This window comes from Mobula birostris, unplaced genomic scaffold (assembly GCF_030028105.1).
Source record: "Mobula birostris isolate sMobBir1 unplaced genomic scaffold, sMobBir1.hap1 scaffold_1234, whole genome shotgun sequence".
NCBI classification, from domain to species: domain Eukaryota; kingdom Metazoa; phylum Chordata; class Chondrichthyes; order Myliobatiformes; family Myliobatidae; genus Mobula; species Mobula birostris.
The window spans coordinates 2,539-29,053 of NW_027274275.1; the positions used below are offsets into that span (position 1 = coordinate 2,539).

At 51.2% G+C, this 26,515-nt stretch overlaps 2 protein-coding genes across 2 annotated transcripts; one reads left to right on the forward strand and one right to left on the reverse strand.

Moving 5' to 3' along the window:
• LOC140192372 (crossover junction endonuclease MUS81-like) lies at nucleotides 1-18,316 on the forward strand (the record flags this gene model as incomplete). The annotated part of the gene is given in 10 exon segments (XM_072250027.1): nucleotides 1-128; nucleotides 626-738; nucleotides 2,170-2,286; nucleotides 4,618-4,692; nucleotides 4,694-4,714; nucleotides 7,113-7,161; nucleotides 7,164-7,234; nucleotides 11,329-11,432; nucleotides 16,100-16,183; nucleotides 17,722-18,316. Coding segments are annotated over 10 exon segments (829 nt in total), but the record flags the coding sequence as incomplete, so codon positions are not given.
• On the reverse strand, nucleotides 17,964-26,515 carry LOC140192373 (EGF-containing fibulin-like extracellular matrix protein 2; the record flags this gene model as incomplete). Its single annotated transcript, XM_072250028.1, has 4 exons — nucleotides 17,964-20,501; nucleotides 23,757-23,952; nucleotides 24,577-24,703; nucleotides 26,332-26,515. Coding segments are annotated over 4 exons (669 nt in total), but the record flags the coding sequence as incomplete, so codon positions are not given.

Sequence of the window (26,515 nt, forward strand, 5' to 3'; positions counted from 1 at the left end):
GGGGGCAAGTCACAGGAAGCGGGAGCTGGTGACTGAGCTGCGGAAAAACAAAATCAACTTCGACGTTCGCAAGCTTCACGTTGGGGACTTCCTGTGGGTGGCCCGAGAGAGGGTGCAGCACAGTCCAGGTACTGCTACAGGAGTCGTTCTCGTTCTCTCGCTCTCTCTCTCTCGTTCCCTCGTTCTCTCTCGTTCTCTCATTCTCTCTCTCTCATTCTCTTGTTCTCTCTCTCTCGATCTCTCATTCTCTCTCTCTCTTATTCTCTCTTGTTCTGCCTCTTATTCTCTCTTGTTCTCTCTCTCTCTCCTATTTCTGTCTGTCTGTCTCCATTTGTGTCTTTCTCCCTCCCTTTCTTTCTCTGTCCCTCTCCCTGTTCCCCACTTCCCTCCCTCCCCCACTTTCTCCCCCCTCACCACTCCCTCTCTCCTCCCAACCTCCCCCCTCTCTCTACTCCCTCTCCCACTCTCTCCACCCCTCTCTCTCCCCCGCCCCCACTCCACCCTCCCTCTCCTCCCCTCTCGCTCTCTCCTCCACTCCCTCTCCCCTACTCTATCCCCCCTCACTCTCTTTCTCTGTGCAGCTTCACTCCATTCCTCACTGCACCCCCCGGTGTTGCCGTTGCAGGGCAACCTCACCCATTCCGCCCCCGGGAGCTGGTCCTGGACTACGTGGTGGAGAGGAAGAGAATGGACGACTTGTGTGGCAGCATTGTGGATGGCCGTTTCCGGGAGCAGAAGGTGAGGAGAGTCATCGCGTGCTGGGGCAGCCGTCTGTGGGCCTGTTCATCCATGGCTGGAGTCCCAAGCCCTCTCACCATGCTGTTGCTGATCGGTAACTGAGAGAGCTTGGTAATGAGCCGACTGAAGCTGGCAGAGTGCCCTCGCCACGCGAGTGAGGGGAGAGTGGTGGACGTGTGTGCCTGAGCCTGAGTGTTTGTGGCTGCTCTTGTCCCCATGGTGTAGCCTGCCTCAGTGTGCTTTCCCAGGTCGGTCAAACGTCACACCAGCAAGTCCCTTCAGCCCACCAAGCCCGTGCTGACCGTCAGCCACCGGTTTGCACCAGTCCTGTTTCCTTCTCTCCACATGCCCATCAACTCTTATAACCCAGACACCGGGTGTGGGGGGGAGCAGTTTACAACAACCGGTGGCCCCATCGAACCTTCCCTGCCCATCGCTGGGATGTGAACGGGAAGCAGAGCACCCGGGGGGGAAAAGCAGGAGGTTGTACAGAGAGTGTGCAAGTTCCACACGCATATGGACACTCAAACTCACTCTCTCACACACACTCTTTCACACTCTCCATCTCTCACACACTCTCTGTCTCACACACACTCTCTATCTCTCACACACTCTTTCACACACTCTCTCTCTCACACACTCTTTCACACTCTCCCTCTCTCACACACACTCTTTCACACTCCATCTCTCACAATCTCTCACACACTCTTCCTCCTTCACAATCTCTCACACATTCTCCCCCTCTCGCACTCTCACCCCCCTCGCACTTTCCCCCCTCTCTCGCACTTTCCCCCCTCTCTCGCACTCTCACCCCCCTCACACTCTCACCCCCTCTCTCACACTCTCACCCCCCTCGCACTCTCCCCCCTCTCGCACTCTCACCCCCCTCACACTCTCACCCCCTCTCTCGCACTCTCACCCCCTCTCGCACTCTCTCCCCCCCTTGCACTCTCACCCCCCTCACACTCTCACCCCCTCTCTCGCACTCTCACCCCCTCTCGCACTCTCCCCCCTCAGTCTCCCCCCCTCGCACTCTCACCGCCTCTCTCGCACTCTCACCCCTCTTGCACTCTCACCCCCCTCTCGCACTCTCACCCCCTCTCTCGCACTCTCATCCCCCTCGCACTCTCCCCCCTCTCGCACTCTCACCCCCCTCGCACTCTCCCCCCCCCTCGCACTCTCACCCCACTCGCACTCTCCCCCCTCTCTCGCACACTCACACTCTGCCTCTTTCACACTCCCTGTCACAATCTCTCTCACACTGTAACACACTCGCTCTCTCACAGTCTCTTATAGTCTTCCTCTCTCTCTCTCTCACTCACTGTCACACACCCGCACACACCACCGGAGGCCGGGATCAAACCCGGATCTCTGGAGCTGCACCGCTGAGCAAGTGGCTCCCCGGCGTTGTCTGACTGCCTGTTTCTGCAGTTCCGGATGAAGCGCTGTGGGCTGAGGAATCGCATCTATCTGGTGGAGGACTGCAGCTTCGTCAAGCACCTGAGCCTCCCGGAGAGCACGCTGCAACAGGCCATTGTCAACACCCAGGTGAGCAGCTCAGGACCGGGCGCCGGCCGGGGACCGGCGGCACTCCCCGCGGCCCAGGAAGACTTTGGCTCCTTCGCCGTCGGGAGTGAAGTCTCCGCGGATGCGGGGAATGGGGGGGGGGGGCGAAGGCAGAAGTAGGAAGCAAGGAGCGAGTGTGGGAAGACCAAGGAAGGTTAAATGTCAGCTGAAGGACGAAGAGTGTGCTGAGGGGTCGGGGAAGAAGGGGAAGGTTATCAGGATTTTACTGTGAATGGGGAGCAAGGCACAAGATCAGGTACTGACAGAATCACACAGGTCCTTAAGACCAACTTGTCTATGCTGACCATTGTCCCCACAAAGCGAGCCCCATTTTCCCACATTTGCCTCATATTCAAAGATTCAAAGCACATTTATTATCGAAGAATGTGTAAACTCGCAGCCACGAAGCAAGAAACCCAAATAAACCAGTCTTAAAAATAAGGCCAAGTTCCACTGTGCAGAGAAAGAGACACGAATCATGCACGCTCCCAGCGTCCCGAACCAGACTGAGTCCCAGGTCCGCTCCCAGAGCAGCCAGAGTAGGCCGAAGCCTCGGTCCCCAGTTCATCGCACCAGCAGCCAGATCAGATCTCCACAGAGAAAGGAGTAAGTATTTGCAGGACAGCGAGTGAAAACAGCCTGACCATCGCCTCCGTACCCGACACTCGGGCTTCTGTGTCCCTCTAAACCTCTCCATGCACTTGTATAGATATCTTTTAAATGCCTCCACTGCTTCTGGCAATTCATCCCCTAAACTCACCGCTCGACAACTCCTGTTCTCAGTGTTAATTATTTACTTGTATTTATTGCACAGTTTTGCACCCTGGATGTTTGTCAGTCATCGTCTAAATGTAGTTTCTCATGAATTCTATTGTATTTCTTCATTTTTCTTTGGCTGTCTTTGGAAAATCATTCTCAGGGTTAGTTATCTCCCCCACCCCCAGACACGCTCTCTTCTCGCCGCTGCCATCAGGGAGCCTCAGGACTCGCACCACTAGTTATTATCTCTCAACCATCAGGCTCCTCAGTCAGGGCGATTAGTACAAAATTCAAAGTAAAATTATTATCAAAGTACCTATATGTCACCGTATACAACCCTGAGATTCATTTCCTTGTGTGCCTGCTCAATAAATCTACAATGGAATAATAACCACAACAGAATCAATGAAAGACCAGATCTACTTGGGCGTTTGACTGATGTGCAAAAGATAACAAACTGTGCAAATACAAACAGAAAGAAATAATAATAAATATCAAGTACATGAGGTGAAGAGTCCTTGAAAGTGAGTGGGAACATTTCAATAAGGAGGCAAGTGAAGTTATCCCTTTTGGTTCAAGAGCCTGGTGGTTGAGGGGTGAATCCCCTCTCTCCCCCTCCCCCTCCTCTCTCTCCCCTTCCCCCCTCTCCCCTTCCCTCTCTCCCCTTCCCCCTCTCCCCTCCCCTTTCTCCCCTCCCCTCTCTCCCCCTCCCCTCTCTCCTCTTTCCCCCCTCCGCTTCCCCTTTCTCCCCCTCCCCTCTCCCCTTCCCCTCTCTCCCCTTCCCCCCTCCCCTTCCCCCCTCTCCCCTCCCCTCTATCCCCCTCCCCTCTCTCCCCTTCCCCCCTCCCCCCTCCCCTTCCCCCTCTCCCCCTCCCCTCCCCCCTCTCCCCCTCCCCTCCCCCCCTCCCCTCCCCCTCTCCCCCTCCCCTCCCCCTCTCCCCTCCCCCTCTCTCCCCTTCCCCTCTCTCCCCTTCCCCTCTCTCCCCTTCCCCCTCTCCCCCTCCCCTCTCTCCCCCTCCCCTCTCTCCCCTCCCCTCTCTCTCCCCTCCCCTCTCTCCCCCCTTCCCTCTCTCTCCCCTCCCCCTCTCTCCCCCTCCCCTCTCTCCCCTTCTCCTCTCTCCCCCTCTCTCCCCCTCCCCTCTCCCCTTCCCCTCTCTCCCCTTCCCCTCTCTCCCCTTCCGCTCTCGCTCCCCTCCTCTCTCTTGCCCCCTCTCTCTCTCTCCTCTGACCTCCCGCCACCACTCTTGACTCCCTCTGTTCCTTTCTCCTCTTGCTCCTTCCTTTGCAGAACGCAAGAGAGCCTTGTTCATTACGTTCCTTCTCTATGTAACCGGTTTTTTCCCAGCCCGTCTTCCTCGCAGGCTCTGCCTGACGCTCCTGCAGTTCCTGGGCGGGTGGATGTTTCGGAAACACCTGCTGACTCAGCAGTCTCAGCACTCTGACCACCACCCCCCCCACCCACCCACGACCTTCCTTTCATGGTGTCCTAGGCTGCCAGCGCCCCGCTCTGTGGGATGTGTATCTGACCGACCCTCTGTATGTTGTCGCTGCCAGGTTGTGGATGGATTCTTTGTCAAGCGGACTAAGGATGTGAAGGAGTCGGCCGCCTACCTCACCATCATGACCAGATAACCTGCAGAACCTGTACCTGGTAGGTGCACACTGGTGCTTATACACCCAATAGGCTCCACGGCACAGAAAGAACCCTCCCCACCCATCGGCTCTGTCAGTTCAGAGCAAATTTCATCAGTCCTGTTCAAACCTATGCTCCCATCATTCCCATCAGCTCCTACCCCCTCACCCACTGACCCCGCACCTCATTGGGACGTGGGAGGGAACCGGACCACCCGAGAAACACACGTGTGCACGTGCACACACCCGCCAGGGATTGGCAACGATTGAACCCAGAACTGTGGGATCATGTCTCCACCAGTCATCAGCAGTGAACCTGCGACGGAACGGTCGGATCCCGTGAGGTCTGGCTACGCGGAACAGGCTTGAGGGCTGGAGCTGGTTGTGAGACCACCTCTGTAAAAACCCGTCCGCATTAGTCCGGAGTCAGATAAAGAAACAAACCGCGGCTGCGAATCTGTGTGTTGTCATAAACCTCTTCCATCTCTGAAGGAAATCCTTACCCGTCCTGGGCTACCTGCCCATGTGGTATTCTCCTCAGTGTGGGCACGGTCACTTTCACTAGTGCTGACCAGTTCCCAGTCTGCAAGTTCCTAGTGTGATTAAGAAGGCGTACAGTGAGTTGGAACTGAGCCGAAGAGCTGAGAGGTAATGTTACAGCTCTATAAAACTCTGGTTAGACCACACTTGGAGCACTGCTTTCAGTTCCGTTTGCCTCATTATAGAAGGACGTGGAAGCTTTTGAGAGGGTACAGAGGAGGCTTTCTCGAATTAGAGAGCGGGTGTTATGAAGACAGGTTGAGCAAGTTAGGGCTTCTCTCTCTGGAGCAAAGGAGGACGAGAGGTGACTCGATAGATGATGAAATGCATAGACAGCTAGCACAGGGCAGCAGTTACCGAAACCATGGGTGGGAGGTATCCGTGACGATACCCTGGGCCTTCCTGAAGCAGTGCGCCGCTCTCCTCCCACTCCTGAGCGAGAGTTGGCCGGGCTTTTGCGGGCAGACTTAAGCACGTCCTTGACTCATGTCCTCTGTCCACCCAGTGTACTCCCCCGGTAGCGCGTCAGATAGCATGCTTTTCTCGGGAGCCTGGCTTGCGACAACAGAGTGGAGGGAGGCGGGTGTGCACACTTCGCTGCTGGCTGCCTGTCTGGGAGACGGCATTGTTAACGTAACTCGATAGAAAACAGAGGGGGAAGCTGACGGCTCCAGCAGGGATTCCCCTGTGTAACAAGGGTTTGCCTTTTCCCCAGCCAATTGAAGTGTTATAATACATCATTATACACTGCCCTGAGAGTCACATCCCTGCAGGCAAATAAAGAAATCTGGAAGAATTGATGGGAAAGACTGACAAGCAACCAATGTACTAAAGAAGACAAACTGTGCGAATACAAATAGATTGATAGAAAAGATAGATAGATAGATAAATAAATAGAGAAATAGATAGACACAGACAGACAAACCGATAGATAGTGAGATAGATAGACAGAAAGAGAAATACAGATAAAGAGATAAATAGGTAAACATAGAGAGATGGACACAGATAGAAAGATAGATACAGACAGATAGGGAGATAGACAGAAAGATAGATGGATAAATAAAGAGATAGATAGATAGTCACAGATAGAAAGATGGATACAGACAGATAGGGAGATAGAGACAGACAGACAGATAGACACTCAGATAGACAGGGAGATAGATAAATAGAGACTTAGATAGAGAGGAAGACAGATAAATGAATGAAAGAATAAATAGAAAAAACACACATAAATAGAAAAACTAGCCAACACGCTTTTCGTCCCTCTTCCCTCCGAGAGAAGGCTCAGGAGCTTGAAGACTCGTACGGCCAGATTTGGGAACAGCTTCTTTCCAACTGTGATAAGACTGCTGAACGGATCCTGACCCGGATCTGGGCCGTACCCTCCAAATATCCGGACCTGCCTCTCGGTTTTTTTGCACTACCTTACTTCCCCTGTTCTATTTTCTATTTATGATTTATAATTTAAATTTTTAATATTTGCTAATTTTAACTATTTTTAATATTTAGTATTTGTAATCTAGGGAGCGGGAAGCACAGAATCAAATATCGCTGTGATGATTGTACGTTCTAGTACCAGTTGTTTGGCGACAATAAAGTATAAAGTATATAAAGTAAAAAAAAAACTGAGAATATGAGCTGTAGAGTGGTTGAAAGTGAGTCTGTAGGTTGTGGAATCAGTTTGGAGTTGAGGTGAGTGAAGTTATCCACGCTGGTTCAGGAGGGTGGTGTAAGAGAGGGTGCTGGCAACTTGTAGAGGTCAGCCTCCTCTCTCCCATGCAGGGGTTTGCAGAAGGGGGAGGTGTAGAGGCTTCACATGGGGCTGCAGAGCAGAGAGGCTGTTAACATACCGTGCCTTCCCTCTCTACCCCCAACAGCAGAAGACCCTGGTGAGCTGCAGGAAGGAGGAGCAGGCAGCGTGCAGCAAGGGGAGACGGACTCCAACACCTGCGTCCTGCTGACCTTCAGCGACTTCAACGAAGGAGCCATGAAGAACAGGGTGAGTGTGGGGGGTGGGAGGTTGCTGGGACCTCAGACCACCCAATCAGGATGGGACTGCAGGGTCACGTCAGGCACGTCAGCTGCAGAGGGTTGTGAGTTTGAGTTTTCAGCCAGCCCCATCGTGGACACTAGCCTCCCGACCATTGAGAACATCTCCAGAAGGTGGTAGGACCCCCACCACTCACAACATTTCATTGCCACCATCAGGAGCCTGAAGGCACGCACGACGATTCAGGAACAGCTTCTTCCCCTCCACCATCAGACTTCTGAATGGACCATGTATACTATCTCACCATTTTGTTCTCCTTTTGCACTTCCTAAAGCACAGCTCTGGGTTCCTCAATCCATCCAGTGTCCCTCTGAAATGCCCGCTCTGTCCCTCTGCTCTCTCACTAACTCTCCCCCTCCTCTCTCGCTGACTCTGCCCCATCCTGTCAGCCCTGCATGCGGGCATAACATCCCTTCGCTCGGCTGTTCTTCTGCACACAGTCTTTACCCTGAACTCTCCACCCTTGTGCACCTGCTCCGTAGAACGTAAAACAGAAAAAACACTGGTGCTGATGAAGAGCCTTGGCCCGAGACGTCATAGTCATACTTTATTGATCCCGAGGGAAATTTGGTTTCGTTACAGTTGCACCAACCAAGAACAGAGTATAAATATAACAATATAAAACCATAAATAATTAAGTAGTAATATGTAAATTATGCCAGTAAATTATGAAATAAATCCAGGACCAGCCTATTGGCTCAGGGTGTCTGACCCTCCAAGGGAGGAGTTGCGAAGTTTGATGGCCACAGGCAGGAATGACTTCCTATGACGCTCTGTGCTGCATCTCGGTGGGATGGGTCTCTGGCTGAATGTACTCCTGAGCCCAACCAGTACATTATGTAGTGGATGGGAGACATTGACCAAGTTGGCATGCAACTTGGACAGCGTCCTCTTTTCAGACACCATCGTCAGAGAGTCCAGTTCCATCCCCACAACATCACTGGCCTTACGAATGAGTTTGTTGATTCTGTTGGTGTCTGCTACCCTCAGCCTGCTGCCCCAGCACACAACAGCAAACATGATAGCACTGGCCACCACAGACTCGTAGAACATCCTCAGCATCGTCTGGCAGATGTTAAAGGACCTCAGTCTCCTCAGGAAGTAGAGACATCGTCTGTTTATTCCCCACTGTTCGCCTGACCTTGCTGAGATCCTCCAGCATTTTTGTGAGTGTGGCCCTGGACTTCCAGCATCTGCAGAATCTCTTGCAGTCCCAGTCTACCGAACCCCTCCTCATGTGGAGGGCCTGCCATCTCGTGGGGCCGCTCCGTTCAATCTCTGCAGCACTCCGCCTGTGACCAATACGTCCGCTTTTGGACGAAGAGACCTAATCTGTCCACTGTGCTCCCCCGGCGGTCTCACCAAGGCTCTGTGTAGGACCTCTGCACCCCCTGAACTCAAATCCCCTCATCGTTGGGCCTCACCAATCACCTGCCTTCCCTGGACACTGGCCTTCAGAGACTCGTGTGCAGCCCCACCGCTTTGACCACCAACACCACCCTGTGCTTGGGAGTTTTCATTGCGTTTTCCCCACCTACCACATTCTCGCCCACTCGCTCAGTTCTTCCGCATACTCCTGAGGTCAGTTTGCATCCTTCTCCCCACCACCCCTCTATCAACTTCACTCTTTCCCCTCATAGAACAGTGCAGTCCAGGCCCTTCAGCCCACAATGTTGTGCCATCCTTTCAACCGACTCCCCATGATCTATCTAACCCTTCCCTCCGACCCAGCCCATAACCCTCTGTTTTTTTTTCCTTTCATCCATGTGCCTACATAAGTTTAAGTGTTCTCAAAGGGCATGCATTGAAGGTGGGAGGGGCTGTGAGGGGTAAGTTTCTTACTCAACAGACTACTCTGGAATGCACTACCTGGTATGGTGGTGGAGGCAAATACATTAGAGGCTTTTAAGAGACATTTAGATAGGCACGCATATGTGAAGAAGATGGGGGGGGGGGGATGGTTATGGACATTGTGTAAATAAGAGGGATTCGTTTTTGGGGTTTTTTAAATTTACTTTTTAGGTGGGTCAGCACACCATTGTGGGCTGAAGGGTCTCTTTTGGTGCTGTACTGTTCTGTGTATCTGTCGCTACCATCACTTCAGGCAGCGCATTCCAGGCACCCACCACCCTCAGTATAAAACGTAGATTTACCTCTGACATTCCCCCCCCCCCCCCCCAAACTTACCTCCACTCATCCAGAAAGGATTCCCCTGGTTTTGGCCATTGCCGCCCTGGGAAGAAGAGCCCAGGATCAATGCCCCTTGTAATCTTACACACTTCAAGGTTCAAGGTACATTTGTAATCAAAGTATGCCATATACAACCCTGAGATTTGTCTTCTCCAGACAGCCACAAAACAAAGAAAACCATGGAAGCCGTTCAAAGGAAAACATCAAACCTGCTCCCCCCCAATTGGCAGAAAGAAAACAAATCATGCCAACAGCCAAGAACATCAAACCTGCCCCTCTCCCCCCCCCACCCCCATGTGCAGGAAAAAAACCTTGTGCCAATTGCACGAGAACATCACTACCACCCCACACCCCCATGCAGAAAAAAAACGATTTGTGCCAACGACACAAGAACATCAACCCTTCCCTCCCCCACCCCACACATGCAAAAAAAAAGCAAATTGCACCAACTGCACAAGAACATCAAACCTGCCCCCCCCCCCCAGCAAAGAAATGGTGCAGACTGGGGGAGGCCTTTGGGGTTCTAACGTTTAACTGTCATTCATTCTTTGGAGCACTCCTCTGTTTTCATGGATGTTTGCGAAGAAAAAAGAATTCCAGGATGTGTATTGTATACATTTCTCTGATATTAAATTTAGCTATTGAAACCCCAAACCCACCCCCGTGCGAAAAAAAAACAAATCGCCCAAACCGCAACGAGAAAGAACAGGCAAAATCACAGAATATAAAACACAAAACTGAAGAAGTCCAGGAGATCCACAGTCCAATTCATAAATCACACTCCCAGAGCTTCAATAACATCCTCCAACAGCATTGTGGGAGAGAGGAAGACCATCCAGACACAGGGGCCTTCCCCAGGGAGCAGCAAACGAGAGATCATGTCAAGTCACCTTGTACCCTTCTTTAAAGTGAAAATCCCTAGCTCGCTTAACCTTTCAGTTCAGAGTGACACCTGCTCCTTCCCCTGTTTACCAGCACCTGCACCCCACCCCCAAAACCCTCCCCTTGCAGTCTGAAGCCACACATTCAATTAGAGCCATTGCTCCCTCCCTCCTGAAGTGTCTTGATCCAATCTGTTCACCTGGGCATCTCCTATTTACCTGGACCCTGGCCAGTTCCCTAGGCAACTCCTGTGCCCAGTTACCTGCACGTTCCCTTCTTACCTGTACCATGTCAGTATTAGACCCTGCTCTGTTTACCCGGTCACTGCCAGAATCAGGATTATTATTGTTCTCCTTTGTAACTTTAAAACATTAAACTAATTCAAAGAAAGATACGGAAGTCTGAAAAGCAGGTCTAACTTCGAATTTACTTTAAGGGAGGCGCGATGACATATGCAATTCACGTATTTGTACGTATAACCCACAATGAGTTATTTAAATGAGCAAGAATTCTTAATCAAACAATACATCGATTACTCAAATATTAGTGAAATATTAACAGCACAATTATCGCTGATGTAGGTCATGAAATTTGTTGTTTTGTGGCAGCAGTACAGTGTGGGCATAACAAATTACTAGTTCAAAGTCAATTTATTATCAATGTATGTATAATATGTACAACCCTCAGATTCATCTTCTTGCAGGCAGCCACAAACAAAGAACCGCAGTAGAATAGGCAAAAAACAGAGACCGTGCATGAGAAAAGAACAAATTGTGCAACAAGAATTTTAACAAGTAACAAGCAATTCGCAGAAGGTGAACTGCAGCGTCCCCGAAAGGTCACGATCGGTCCCGGGTCTCTGGCACCAGCTCTCCCCATTGCGCCACCAATCCCTAAATAAGTAATGATGCCCTTTGACGTTTTTTTTCTGCGTCTAAAGTTGCCTGTTGGATGGCTCTGCTGTCTTCCAGGCACAGACTGTGAAGGAGGTCTTTGCTAAGCAGCTGATGCAGATTAACGGGATCAGTGGAGAGAAAGCTGTGGCCATTCTGAACCACTACGACTCCGTCGCCAGGTGTGTGTTATGTTCATTCTTAATAAGGACAAACTTGGCATAGGTAAGTTCAAGGGCATTTTATTACAGAGCTGTTCAACACTGACCTTTATGCAACCAGCTCACCATGGAAGCTTCCGCTTCCGGGTGAACTGCCCTCATTGCCCACTGGAGACTGAAGTTCTTAATTGTGTACACACATAATAACAAACATAATGCTATGTCCTCATAAACCTGCAAGAAACAATAATCCTTTCCAACAAAAACAACTATATTTTGTAGCCAGTCCCTTTTCCACTCATCGACTTGCAATCAGTCTCTGAGGCGGTTTAATGATCCTTTTCGGTCTACTATTTGTTTCCACAGTGTATATTGCTTGCACTTGATACATTAATATCTGTGTCTTTCTGAGAATGTGCAGTGTCTTAAACCAGACTGTATGTATTTGCACGAGCTGGGAGTTGGATACGCAGGCAAGGAAACATCAAAAATATGAACAGAAGCTGCTCCGGGAACTTTATAAAATGAATCCAAACTTTTTCCACCAGTCAGCCAGTACAGTGATAATTTGCAACAGATTCCTTGGACAAAACCCAAGCCAGTTCTCCCAACAGAGTTCATCCAATCACAATACACAGTCTCCTTTTGAGGGTGCTGCAGCAGAATTCAAGTCCCTGTTCTCAGACAACAGTAACTTAAGACACCCAACCCTCTTCCAAATAGCCTGTTATATCCTATTTCTGACACTATGTTATATTTGTTCTTAATAAAGACAAACTTGGCTTGGTCAAACGCTAGAATATTTTATTACAGAATTGTTCAACACTGAGTGCGCATGACCAGGTCACCAATGAAGCTTCCACTTCCAGGTGAACTGCCTGCATTGCCTGCTGGGAATTGAAGTTCTTTATTATGCATACACATAATAACATAATAATCTTTTAGTATCATCTGCATACTTACTAATCCAATTTACCACCCCATCATCCAGATCATTAATGATATGACGAACAACATTGGACCCAGTACAGATCCCTGAGGCACACCACTAGTCACCGGCCTCCAATCTGACAAACAGTTATCCACCACTACTCTCTGGCGTCTCCCATCCAGCCACTGCTGAATGCATTTTACTACTTCAATATTAATACCTAACGATTGAACCTTCCTAACTAACCTTCCGTGTGGAACCTTGTCGAAGGCCTTACTGAAGTCCATATAGACAACATCCACCGCTTTACCCTCATCAACTTTCCTAGTAACCTCTTCAAAAAATTCAATAAGATTTGTCAAAGATGACCTTCCACGCACAAATCCATGATGACTGTTCCTAATCAGACCCTGTCGATCCAGATAATTATATATACGATCTCTAAGAATACTTGCATAGGTACGTTCTAATGAGACAGGGAAAGGATGGTAGGGTACAGGAACCGTGGTGTACAAAGGCTGTTGAAAATTTAGTCAAGAAGAAAAGAAAAGCTTACAAAAGGTTCAAAAAACTGAGTAATGATAGAGATCTAGAAGATTATAAGGCTAGCAGGAAGGAGTTTAAGAATGAAATTAGGAGAGCCAGAAGGGGCCATGAGAAGGCCTTGGCAAGCAGGATTAAGGAAAACCCCAAGGCATTCTACAAGTATGTGAAGAGCAAGAGGATAAGATGTGAGAGAATAGGACCAATCAAGTGTGACAGTGGAAAAATGTTTATAGAACCAGAGGAGATAGCAGAGGTACTTAATGAACACTCTGCTTCAGTATTCACTACAGAAAAGGATCTTGTCGATTGTAGGGATGACATACAGTGGACTGAAAAGCTTGAGCATGAAAGAGGATGTGCTGGAACTTGTGGAAAGCATCAAGTTGAATAAGTCTCCGGGACCAGATGAGATGTACCCCAGGCTACTGTGGGAGGCGAGGGAGGAGATTGCTGAGCCTCGGGCTCAATTGTGGATGGGAGAGTTTCCAGAGGGTTAGAGGGTTGCAGCTGTCGTTCCCTTATTCAAGAAAGGGAGTAGGGATAACCCAGGAAATTATAGACCAGTGAGTCTTACTTCAGTGGTTGGTAAGGTGATTGAGAAGATCCCGAGAGGCAGGATTTATGAACATTTGGAGAAGCATAATATGATTAGGAATAGTCAGCATGGCCTTGTCAAAGGCAGGTCGTGCCTTAAGAGCCTGATTGAATTTTTGTGGATGTGACTAAATACGTTGATGAAGGAAGAGCAGTAGATGTAGTGTATATGGGTTTCAGCAAGGCATTTGATAAGGTGCCCCATGCAAGGCTTATTGAGAAAGTAAGGAGGCATAGGATCCAAGGGGACCTTGCTTTGTGGATCCAGAATTGACTTGCTCACAGAAGAGAAAGAGTGGTTGTAGATGGGTCATATTCTGCATGGAGGTTGGTGACTAGTGGTGTGCCTCGGGATCTGTTCTGGGACCCCTTCTCTTTGTGATTTTTATTAATGACCTGGATGAGGAAGTGGAGGGATGGGTTAGTAAATTTACTGATGACACAAAGGTCGGGGATGTTTTTGCCACATTTCTTCTGTACATTTCCCTGAGAACATCTGTTTCCAATTTATGCTTCCAAGTTCCCGCCCGATATTCCCTTACTCCGATTAAACATTTCCCTAACTTGTCTGATCCTATCCTTCTCCAATGCTATGGTAAAGGATACAGAATTGTCATCACTATCTCCAAAATGCTCTCCCACTGAGAGACCTGACACCTGACCAGGTTCATTTCCCAATACCAGATCAAGTACAGCCTCTCCTCTTTTGTAGGCTTGTCTACATATTGTGTCAAGAAACATTCCTGAGCACACCTAACAAACTCCACCCCATCTGAACCCCTCACTCAAGGGAGATGCCAATCAATATTTGGGAAATTAAAATCTCCCACCACAACAACCCTGTTATTATTACAACTTTGCAGAATCTGCCTCCCTATCTGCTCCTCGATGTCCCTGTTACTATTGAGTGAGGTGTGAGGTAATTCATTTTGGTAGGTCAAATATGATGGCAGAATATAGTATTAATGGTAAGACTCTTGGCAGTCTGGAGGATCAGAGAGATCTTGGGTTCTGAGTCCATAGGACACTCAAAGCTGCTACGCAGATTGACTGTATGGTTAAGAAGGCATACAGTGCATTGGCCTTCATCAACCGTGGGATTGAGTTTAGGAGCTGAGAGGTAATGTTGCAACTATATAGGACCCTGGTCAGACCCCACTTGGAGTACTGAGCTCAGTTCTAGTCACCTCACTATAGGAAGGATGTGGAAACCTTAGAAAGGGTGCAGAGGAGATTTACAAGGATGTTGCCTGGATTGGGGAGCATGCCTTATGAGAATAGGTTGAGTGAACTTGGCCTTTTTTCCTTGGAGCGACGGAGAATGAGACGTGACCTGATAGAGGTGTATAAGATGATGAGAGGCATTGATCGTGTGGACAGTCAGAGGCTTTTTCCAAGGCTGAAATGGCTAGCACGAGAGGGCACAGTTTTAAGGTGCTTGGAAGTAAGTACAGAGGAGATGTCGGGGTAAGTTCTTTACGCAGAGAGTGGTGAGTGTGTGGGTTGGGCTGCCGGCGACGGTGGTGGAGGCGGATACGATAGGGTCTTTTAAGAGACTCCTGGACAAGTACATGGAGCTCAGAAAAATAAAGGGCTATGGGTAACCCTGGGTAATTTCTAAGGTAAGGACATGTTCGGCACAGCTTTACAGGCCGAAGGGCCTGTATTGTGCTGTAGTTTTCTATGTTTCTGTATTAAACCTGATTCTGATCCTGATTGCAAGGACTGCTTCTCAGAATAATATATTTAAATGTAGAAAATAAAACACATATACAAATAAAAGAAACCAATTATATTGAAAAACAGTTATCAAAATATTTTAAAAACTCAAATTCATGATATAGTAATGTATGTGCTTTATTAACCTATTAGATAATGAGACATTCCAGTGTGGAGACTGTTGTCGCTGAGGTTGAATAAGAACATTAAACTGTGGGGCGGTCTTTGACGAAGCCACACACATGGTCATGCTCAATCTAGTGGCAGGTCTAATGATGACCGTAATTTCGAAGTAGTGGCTGTAAACGATATTTGTAGCAATTGCAACGTGGTATGAAAATATCTGCAATTTCCATTGGTGACAAAGTCACAGGTACTGCTAATACTACACGGGCTTGTTGCCCACATTCATAACTGAAGGAAATGCTAAATTTCAGTTAGAGGTTAGTGAAAATAAAGACGTAATATTTTTCCCATCCAAATTCATGGACCCCAGGTTAAGAATCCCTGCTGTGGACTCTCCATTTGAATTGCTGACTGTCCTTTCCCTCTGTAGTTTAATTCCACACCATGTTTCGTACAGACATTGTGGGTGAAGAGTCTTTTCCTGTGCTGTACTGTTGTATCTTCTAAGTTGCAAGAAGAGGCAGAGGTGGTTTGAGATACTGTAGGCAGTGGGAGATCGGGACTGATGGGGATTTCCCTGTTGGGAGCTGGCATGGACTGAAAGGGCTGAACAGTCCGTGTTGTAAGTTGCTGCAAAGTCCCGGCACTGGGATGGACTGAATGGGAGTGAACAGTCCAGGCGCCTCAGGGCCAAGTGTTTCTGGTTGGTTGCCTGACTGTGATCTGAGCCGTCCATTGGTGGACTCACTGACACTCTGCTTCTGATTGACAGCCTGATGAAAGCCTATGAGGCGTGTCCAACCACAGTGGGGCGGGAGAAGCTACTTTCTAACATCAAGTGTGGCAGCACCCAGCGGTGAGTACCACTGATTGTAGTGACCGCACTGTCCGTACTGACCACAGGGTTTCAGAGCCCCCAGCGGTGAGTACCACTGATTGTAGTGACCGCACTGTCCGTACTGACCACACTGTCCATACTGACCGCTCTGTCCGTACTGACCACAGGCTTTCAGAGCCCCCAGCGGTGAGTACCACTGGTTGTAGTGACCGCACTGTCCGTACTGACCACGGTGTCCATACTGACCACAGGCTTTCAGAGCCCCCAGCGGTGAGTACCACTGATTGTAGTGACCGCACTGTCCGTACTGACCACAGGGTTTCAGAGCCCCCAGCGGTGAGTACCACTGATTGTAGTGACCGCACTGTCCGTACTGACCACACTGTCCATACTGACCGCTCTGTCCGTACTGACCACAGGCTTTCAGAGCCCCTAGCGGTGAGTACCACTGATTGTAGTGACCACACTGTCCGTACTGACCACGGTGTCCATACTGACCACAGGCTTTCAGAGCCCCCAGCGGTGAGTACCACTGGTTGTAGTGACCGCACTGTCCATACTGACCGCAGTGTCCATACTGACCACAGGCTTTCAGAGCCCCCAGCGGTGAGTACCACTGGTTGTAGTGACCGCACTGTCCATACTGACCGCAGTGTCCATACTGACCACAGGCTTTCAGAGCCCCCAGCGATGAGTACCACTGATTGTAGTGACCGCACTGTCCGTACTGACCACAGGGTTTCAGAGCCCCCAGCGGTGAGTACCACTGATTGTAGTGACCGCACTGTCCGTACTGACCGCAGTGTCCGTACTGACCACAGGCTTTCAGAGCCCCCAGCAGTGAGTACCACTGATTGTAGTGACCGCACTGTCCGTACTGACCACACTGTCCATACTGACCGCACTGTCCGTACTGACCACAGTGTCCATACCGACCACAGGGTTTCAGAGCCCCCAGCGGTGAGTACCAGATTGTAGTGACCGCACTGTCCGTACTGACCACAGTGTCCATACTGACCACTCTGTCCGTACTGACCACAGGCTTTCAGAGCCCCCAGCGGTGAGTACCACGGTCTGTAGTCACCACACTGGGCACAATGTCTACATGGTCTCTACTGACCGCACTGTCTGTACTGGCCGCACTGGCTGTATTGACCACACTGGGCACAGTGTCTACACGGTCCGTGCTGACCACACTGACCGCACTGTCCATGGAGTCTCACACCCCCAACAGCCCGATCTCAGGTTCTGCACCTGCCCCCCTCCACAGCCGGAGCTCCCAAAGCTCAGGAGCTTGGGGGCTGGCACAGATGTTTAGGGAGGGGTTGGGATTGACGGAGGGGTGGAGTGGGGAAAGAGCGTTGTATCGAGAGGGTGGGCCTGGCTGTACAGCGAGAAGGGGAGGTCAATCCTGACTGTGGGCACCCTGATCGGGGTAAACCCCTCAGCCTCCGGCTCCCCGCAGTGCCCGCCCTGCCCGTTAAGTGACAGTGACGTGCGGTCTGTGTCCATCTGCATGGTGGTAAAGCCACTCTCTGCCCTTCTCCCCGCCACAGGAACCTGGGCCCAGCTCTGAGCAAGACCGTGTCACAGCTGTACTGCACGGAGGGGCCACTCTGCTGAACCAGCACTGCCAGCAACTGCTGTGAGACCTGCCGGAGGGAACCCGACTGTCACCCATCGAGGGAGATCCCCCCCACCCACCCCGAGGAGCTGCTATCAAATGGAACCAAGTTCTCGGCCTATTGCCCCTACCCTCTCCTCCATCCCCAGCCCTCACCTCCCCCTCACCCCCCATTCCCTCCCTTTCACTTCCCCCCAGTTCCCTGAGGGAAGCCGGCGAATCCTTGGTGCGCAGAATCTACAGACACGTCGCCTCTCATCCTGTTTCTCAAGACTTTGCCTTGACCCGGAGTCGGGCACCAAGCCGCCCCTTCGAATCCCAGAAGGAGCTGGAGACTCGGTCGCGGATTTTAGCTGTGCGGTGCCACGAGACCTTGTTTTTAGAGACAGATCCAGCCCACCGTTTCCCCAGTGGGGTGGAGCGATGTTTTTTTTTTAAAACAAAATATCATGAGTTAAACGGAAGGTCTTTGCGTCGTTTTGGGCGTGGACCATATTTTTAGAGTAAATGGAGGCTTTGATTCTGAATGGCCACTGATAAAGGTTTCCTTTTGAACCACAGTGCTGTCCTTACACTGACACAGCCATCAATGCAGGTGCTGATTTTATACGCAAACAACCCAAGTTCGGGGAAGGAATACCATTCTCTCCCCTCAGGAACCGTCTGTCAGATGTCTCTTATCTATCTCTCTCATCCCCTTTCCCTGCCTGTCTCTCTCCCTTCCTTCCCCCTTTCTCCCTGTCCCTTTCTCTTCCTTTCCATCTCTTCCTCGGTCTTTCCAGCTCTTTCTCCCCTTCTCCCCGCACTCTCCTTCCTTCCTCTCTTTCTCCCTCTCTCTCCTCCATTTCTCTCTGCCTCTCCATCCTTCTCTCTCACTCCCTCTCCTCCCTGTCTCTCACTCCGTCCCTCTCTGTCTGTCTCTTTATCCCACCCCCCGTCTCTCTATATCTCTGTCTGTTGTCAAAGTTTCTGACTCTCCGATTCCCAAGCCCTGCCATCATGTGGTCCTTGTTACCAATTAACCTCCTCTTCTCTCTCATGGAAAAGTTACCCAGGGCATGCAATGAGCCGGCCCTCCTCCTGTTCCGGGAGAGCAGGTGGAATCCCACTTCTCTTCGTCGCAGGGTGGGAGAGACAGAGCTGATGCGAGGCCAGGCCAACCACCGACTGAGCCCGGATACCAGGAACTGTAGCTTTATTCCATGTGATGTGTTTGCATTTACAAAGTTAGTGCTTGTTGCTGTTCGTGTTAAGTGTTTAATGTATTCAGAAATCATTGTGAGGTCTTTGTCGCCCCGTCTGTGATGTGGTCCCGTGGATTGTGTGTGAGGTACATTTACCGTGCGTTGCTTGTGATGTCTGTGCTTTGTGTGTGAGGTTATAGAAGTGACAGTGTGCTCTGCGCTGGCATTCTCCCCCCACCCTCGCCCCTGGCCCTGTCGGAGATTTGTCCCCCATGAGCGAGTTGGGGACGTTTCTGGACCCGGCCCGGGGCTGAGGCAGTGAAGCAGAGCCAGGTGCTATTGAACTGTTTTAAACGGAAACAAAATAAAGGTTCAGTGCGTGGATGGGCCTGTGACCTGTTTTCCTTCGAGCCTGGGGGGAGGTGAGGGGGAGCAATGGGACCCGAAGGTTCCCAACCTGTGCATCTGCAGCTGCTGGGAACCCGAGGTAAAATCTGAAACACGTCTCGGCAGGTCGGGAGGGAGAACTAATGAAAGTTCCGTCGTTAAACGAGGCCTCGGAACAAAAACATTAACTGTAATCACAAAAAGTTCTGCAGATGCTGGAAATCCAGAGCTACAAAACGCTGGAGGAACTCAGTAGGTCAGGTCGGGGAGCAGAGTAAATCGACATTTCAGGACATTAAGCGTGAACAGTGTCCGCGATCAGTACTGTAGCATTTAGAGAGAATTAAGTGGAATTGGGGTAGGGTTAATATTTCTTTTATTTAGAGATACAGTGCGCCGCCCAACTACACCCATGTGACCAGTTAACCCGTATGGCTGGAACGTGGGGGGAAAACGGAGCACCGGGAGGAAATCTATGTGGTGGCGAAGAGAAGGTGCACGTTCTCTATGGACAGCAGCAGGAACTGAACCCGGCTCGCTCACACTCTAGTAGTGTTACGCTGACTACAGGCCCCTCTCACCCTGCCCCCATATATAATGGACTCGTGTGTCTTGTGCAATCTCTCCACTCAATAAAATGGTGCTGTATATCCCGATTAGCTAAGGCGTGGGGGAAGAGATCTCATTGAAACCTATGGAATATTGATAGAGTGGGCATGGAGAGGATGTTTCCTTTCATTGGGTTGACTTAGGAGCAGAGGGCACAGCCTCTGGAAATAAAGAGATTGATGGGTTCCTGATTAGTCAGGGCGTCAAAGGGAGAATGCAGGAGAATGGGGTTGAGAGGAATAATAAATTTTTTGACTTCAGCAGAGTTTATCGATGAAAGAACTACAAGGGACAAGTACTCAGAGATTCAGAGCAGAGGTCACAAACAGTCTTTGTTAAAGATCTCTTTTGCTGTGTCGCCCCTCTCTCCCTAGAAGGAGTAAGCACCCACGTCTATGGTCAGCCTCAGCACGGAGCTCGACTGGTAGGACATCAGTGGGTTGACAGTCACCATCTCCAGATCCAGGACAAACTCCTGCGGACCCGTCACCTGTTTGACCAGCACCAGCATGGCGCTGATGTTGTTGAGTTGCTGTGGGGATCAGAACAAAAAGAGAGGTGAGGGCCAGTCCTGAGGCAATTGCCAGCTTTGTGTGCCGGTCCAGCCTCTGCCACGTGTGAATCCAACCAGCAGACCCCCTCTACCAACTCCAGACCATGGGCCGGAGAGATCTGCGTTCCCACCCCTCAATCCCATTCCACTGAGGCTGATCGAATCAGTCCTACAGAAACCCCTTGACCCCTCGAAACCCTTCTGTAGGAGGCCTCTCAGTCCTTCGATCCCATGCCACTGAGGCCAATTGACCTCCTTGAAGGCCATTTGGTCTCTCTATTGACCTCCAGAGGCCATTCAGCCTCTCGATCCTCTGTCGGCACCAAACAGCTGCCGTTTCACAACTTCCCTCATCAGGAGAGGGGAATGACATCTAAAAAGGGGGAAGGACAGCTAGGAGACAGAGGGAAGCAATCACTAGAGACTGCAGATGCTGCAAAAACTCAGTGGGTCGTGCAGCATCTGTGGAATACAGTGTCAGGAAGTGTATGGTCATGCACGTTGGTAGAAGAAATAAAAGTGTAGGCTATTTTCTAAATGCAGAGAAAATACAAAAATCTGAGGTGCAAAGGGACTCGTGCAGGATTCCTGAAATTTAATTTGCAGGTTGAGTCTGTCGTGAGGAAGTCTAAGGCAGTGTTAGCATTCATTTCCAGAGGACTAGAATCTAAAAGCAAGGATGTAATATGCAGATGCTGGAAATCCAAGCAACGCACACACATTGCTGGAGGAACACAGCAGGCCAGGGGGCATCTATGGAAAAGTGTACAGTCGACGTTTCGGGTCGAGGCCCTTCAGCAAGACTGGAGAAAAAATAGATGAGGAGTCAGAGTTAGGAGGTGGGGGAGTGGAGGAAGAAACACAAGGTGATGGGTGAAGAGCTGGGAAGTTGATTGGTGAAAGAGATACAGGGCTGGAGAAGGGGGAATCTGATAGGAAAGGACAGGAGGCCATGGAAGCAAGAAAACGGGGGAGGAGCACCAGAGGGAGGCAATAGACCCTCACAGCTGCCTAGACTATACCTCTTCCCACCCTGTCACTGGTAAAAATGCCATCCCCTTCTCTCAATTCTTTCATCTCCTGTGCATCTGCTCTCAGGTTGAGGCTTTTTATTCCAGAACAAAGATGTCCTCCTTCAAAGAAAGGGGCTTCCCTTCCTTCACCATCAACCACATCTCTTCCATTTCGCATTTGTCCGCTCTCACTCCATCCTCCCGCCACCTTACCATGGATGAGTTTCCACTTGTCCTCACCTACCACCCCACCAGCCTCCGAGTCCAGCACATAATTCTCCACAACTTCTGCCATCTCCAACAGGATCCTGCTATCAAGCACATCTTTCCCTCCTCCCCCCCCACTCTCTGCTTTCCACAGGGATCGCTCCCTACACGACTCCCTTGTCCATTCGTCGTTCCCCACTGATCTCCCTCCTGGCAATTATCTTTGCAAGCAAAACAAGTGCCACACCTCCTCCCTCACTACCATTCAGGGCTCTAAACAGTCCTTCCAGGTGAGGTGACACTTCACCCATGAGTCTGTTGGGGTCATCTACTGTGTCCAGGGCTGCTGTTGTGGCCTCCTGTATATCGGTGAGACCTGATGTAGATTGGAACACCACTTCGCCAGAAAAAGTAGGATCTCCCAGTGGCAATCCATTTTAATTCCACTTCCCTTTCCCATTCTGATATGTCTATCCATGGTTTCCTCTACTGCTGTGATGAGGCCACACTCAGGTTGGAGGAACAACATCTGGGTAGCCTCCAACTTGATGGCATGAACATTGATTTCTTGAACTTCGAGCAATGCTCCCACCACCCCCACAATCTCTGCCAATCCCCACCCCCTTTTCCCTCTCTCACCTTATCTCCTTGCCCACTCATCACCTCCCTCTGGTGGTCCTTCCCCCATTTTCTTTCTTCCATGGCCTTCTGTCCTCTCCTATTAGATTCCCTCTTCTCCATCCCAGTATCTCTTTCACCAATCAACTTCCCAGCTCTTTACTTCAACACTCCCTCTCCTGGTTTCGCCTAGATCACCTTGTGTTTCTCCCCCCACCCTTTAACTCTGCTCCTCGTCTATTTTTCTCCAGTCCTGATGAAGGGCCTCAGCCCGAAACGTGGACTGTCCTCTTTTCCATAGATGCTGCCTGGCCGGCTGAGTTCCTCCAGCATTTTGTGAAGGATGTAATGTTTAGACTTTATAAAACAATGGTGAGGCTTCACATGGCATATCTTGAACAGTTTTGGGTCTCTGCCTAAGAAAGGATGTGCTGAAACTGGAGTGGGCTTAAAGGGGGTTCTCAAAAATGATTCCAGGACTGAATGGCTTGTCATATGAGGAGTGTTTGATGGCTCCAGGCCTGTATCCACTGGAATTCAGAAGAATGAGGGGTGACCTCATTGAAACCTATCGAATGGTGAAAGGCCACGATAGAGTAGAGGTGGAGAGGATGTTTCCTATGGTGGGAGAGTCTAAGGCCAGAGGACACAGCCTCAGAATACAGGAGTATCCTGTTAGAACAGAGATGAGGAGGAATTTCTTTAGCCAGAGAGTGGTGAATCTGTGGAATTCATTGCTACAGGTGTCTGTGGAGGCAAAGTCATTGGGTATATTTAAGGCAGAGGTTGATAGATTCTAGATTGGTTGGGGCATGAAGGGGTACGGGGAGAAGGCAGGAGATTGGGGGCTGAGAGGGAAAACAGATCCGCCATGATGAAATGGTGCAGCAGACTCGATGGGACAAATGGCCTAATTCTGCTCCTATATCTTATGGTCTGAGGAGGGGAGCAGGATGGCGGGCATGAGAACGAGAGAGCATCGATCTAAGTTGAGAGGAGAAGGATTACATTTGTGAAGTGGTTATGGTCACATGTCCCAAGGTACAGGGGGGAAGGAGGAAGGAGAGGAGGGTGGAGGTGCAGAGCTGGGGAAGGGTGAGGAGAGTGGAGGGGAGGGGAGATGAGAGGTGTGGGGTGAGATGGAGAGGAGAAGGGGTTGACGGATATGGAATGAGGCTGGGAAGATGGGAGAGTTCTGGTGCAGGAGAGGGTTTGAAGAGGACGGGGAATGCAAGGTGGGCTTCACATGGGGAGGAGGAGGGGCTGGTGGGCAGAGGTGTTGGGGGTCTCCATCTGGACTTGCTCTGACCCTTTGCGTACTGGACCAGGACCTCTGCGTGGGGCATGGGGAGCAGTGATTACAGCGGCGGCGGCAGACACAAGAGGCCGAACTCACCCTGATGTAGAACTCCCCCTGCTCGTTGCCGGCCTTGATGCGGAAGGTGTTGTAGGCGCCGGGGTAGATGCTGGTGGCCTGGATCTGGAAGATGTCGGACGGGACGCTGCGCTCCGACGTGATGCTCATGTAGCGGAAGACGATGGAGGCCGGTTTGTCCTCACACGCTGCGTCTGAGGACCGGCAAAGGCAGCGGCTGCAAGCACCAGACATACCGTGGCTTCAATCGGTGGGATGGGAGCCCTCGTCACTCCCGAGACTCCAACCCACCTCCCGCATGCGCGGAGTGAGAGGGCTACCATACCGCCAATTGCCCCACTGGGCCTTAAATCCCCCCAACCACCACGCAACCCCACTGGCCTACGGGCGGCGTGAGACAGTAACAACACCCCACCCCCGACAGTGCAGCCCCCCCCTCAATTCCGCCACCTCTGGGATGGGGAAGAGGGTCCCGCTGGGATCTTGCTGTGCCTTGGTCTCTGCTGCAGGTATCAAGGGTCTTTTGGGATCTCCGAGAGACCATGCACTGGGTTTACGATTCTGTCCGTGTACCCGTCACAGCGGCGATGGGGTAGGAGAGGGTCCCATGTCCACACTAAACCCACCTCCCTCCCTTCACTTCACAGAGTGTGTTGTGGAAGTTTACGAGGTACTGACCGCCCCCCCCCCGGACACTTACTGGCTGTCCTCAGTCCACCCCCCCCCCCCCACCCCTGGACAGTAACTGGTTCCCCTCTTCCACCCTCCACCAGACAGTGGCCCCCTGACCCCGGAGGCACCGGCTTGCCCTGGGGTCGGGGTGAGGATGGAGGGGGCTTACTTGTCGGACACCTGGACGTAGGGCTCCTGGCAGTGGTCCCTCGGCGCGCAGCGGAAGCCCCCATACACGTTGGTGCAGTACTGCCCCTCGGCGCACTGGTGCTGTCCCGTCTCGCACTCGTTCACGTCTGCAGGAAGGCGGAGAGGCAGGCGCTCAGTGGGTGGGGGGGAGAGGGGAGAGGGGAATCCATGGGTCGGTGGGAGTCTGTCCCGTCTCGCACTCGTTCACGTCTGCGGGAAGGCGGAAAGGCAGGCGCTCAGTGGGCGGGGGGAGAGGGGAATCCATGGGTCGGCGGGAGTCTGTCCCGTCTCGCACTCGTTCACGTCTGCGGGAAGGCGGAAAGGCAGGCGCTCAGTGGGCGGGGGGAGAGGGGAATCCATGGGTCGGCGGGAGTCTGTCCCGTCTCGCACTCGTTCACGTCTGCGGGAAGGCGGAGAGGCTCAGTGGGCGGGGGGGAGAGGGGAAGCGGTGATGGGGGGAGGAGGGGGTTAGGTGTTGTCAGTAGATTGGGGGAGTCGAGCGCCTCTGTGACTCACTGAGCCCGCACAGCGATCACACGGTCTCTCATCACTGCTGTAGTGTGTCCAGTTCGCAGCGGTCAGATAACCCGCCGGCTGCACGTTGCTGGGAAGTGAGTGGGAACCCAAGCACCCAGGGGAGGTACGTGGTCACAGGGAGAACATGTATATACACACACACACACACATGCGCACACGCGCGCGCACACACACACACACACACACACACACACACACACACACACACACACACACTCTCACACACACACACACGTACTCACATGCTCACGCACACACACACACAAACACACACACACACATACTCTCACTCACACACACACACACACACACTCATACTCACACACTCACGTACACGTACACGTACACACACACTCTCACACACAGACACACACACAGACGCTCTCGCACAAAGACTCACAATGCCAGAGGTTAGCACACAAACTAGCATTCTTGGAATACAAGAACAAGGATGTGAAGCTGAGGCTTTCTAAGGCACTGGTGTACAGTTTTTGGTTCCTGTATTGTGAACAGTTTTGGGCCCCTCATCTCAGAAAAGATGTGCTGGCATTGGAGAGGGTCCAGAGGAGGTTCACAAGGATGATTCCAGGAATGAAAGGGTTATCATATGAGGAACGTTTGATAGCTCTGGGTCTGTACTCACTGCAATTCAGACGGATGAGGGGGGATCTCATTGAAACCTTCCAAATGTTGAAAGGCCTAGACAGAGTAGATGTGGAAAGGGTGTTTCCCATGGTGGGGGAGTCTAGGACAAGAGGGCACAGCCTCAGGATAGAGGGGTGTCCATTTAAAACAGAGATGGGGATAAATTTCTTTACCCAGAGGGTGGTGAATTTGTGGAATTTATTACCACAGGCAGCTGTGGAGGCCGGGTTGTTGGGTGTATTTGGGGCAGAGCTTGATCAGTTCTTGATTGGACACGGCATCAAAGGTTACGGGGAGAAGGCCGGAGAGTGGGGCCACGGAGGGGAAAAAAGGATCAGCCATGATTGAATGGCGGAGCAGACTCGATGGGCCAAATGGCCTAATTCTGCTCCTATGTCTGATGGTCTTATGGTCAGGATCAGACCTGGGTCTCTGGAGCCTTCAGGCTTCAGCTCTACCCACTGTACCACCGTGTCTGCGTGGAATCTGTCCATCTCCCCCCCCCCACTCCCCATCGGTTCGGGGTCTCGGTGAAGGAAGCTCGAGCCGTTACCTTGACAGATCCTGGTGCCGAGGAGCTGGTACCCTTTGGGGCAGACGCAGGAGAAGCTGCCTGGCTCATTGACGCACTGGTAGTGACACAGGTAGTTTGAATAGCTGCACTCGTCGATGTCTGGGGCAAGACAGAGCGGCACAGGGTTAACGGGGCGGCCACAGTCGGGAGCAGACACGAGATT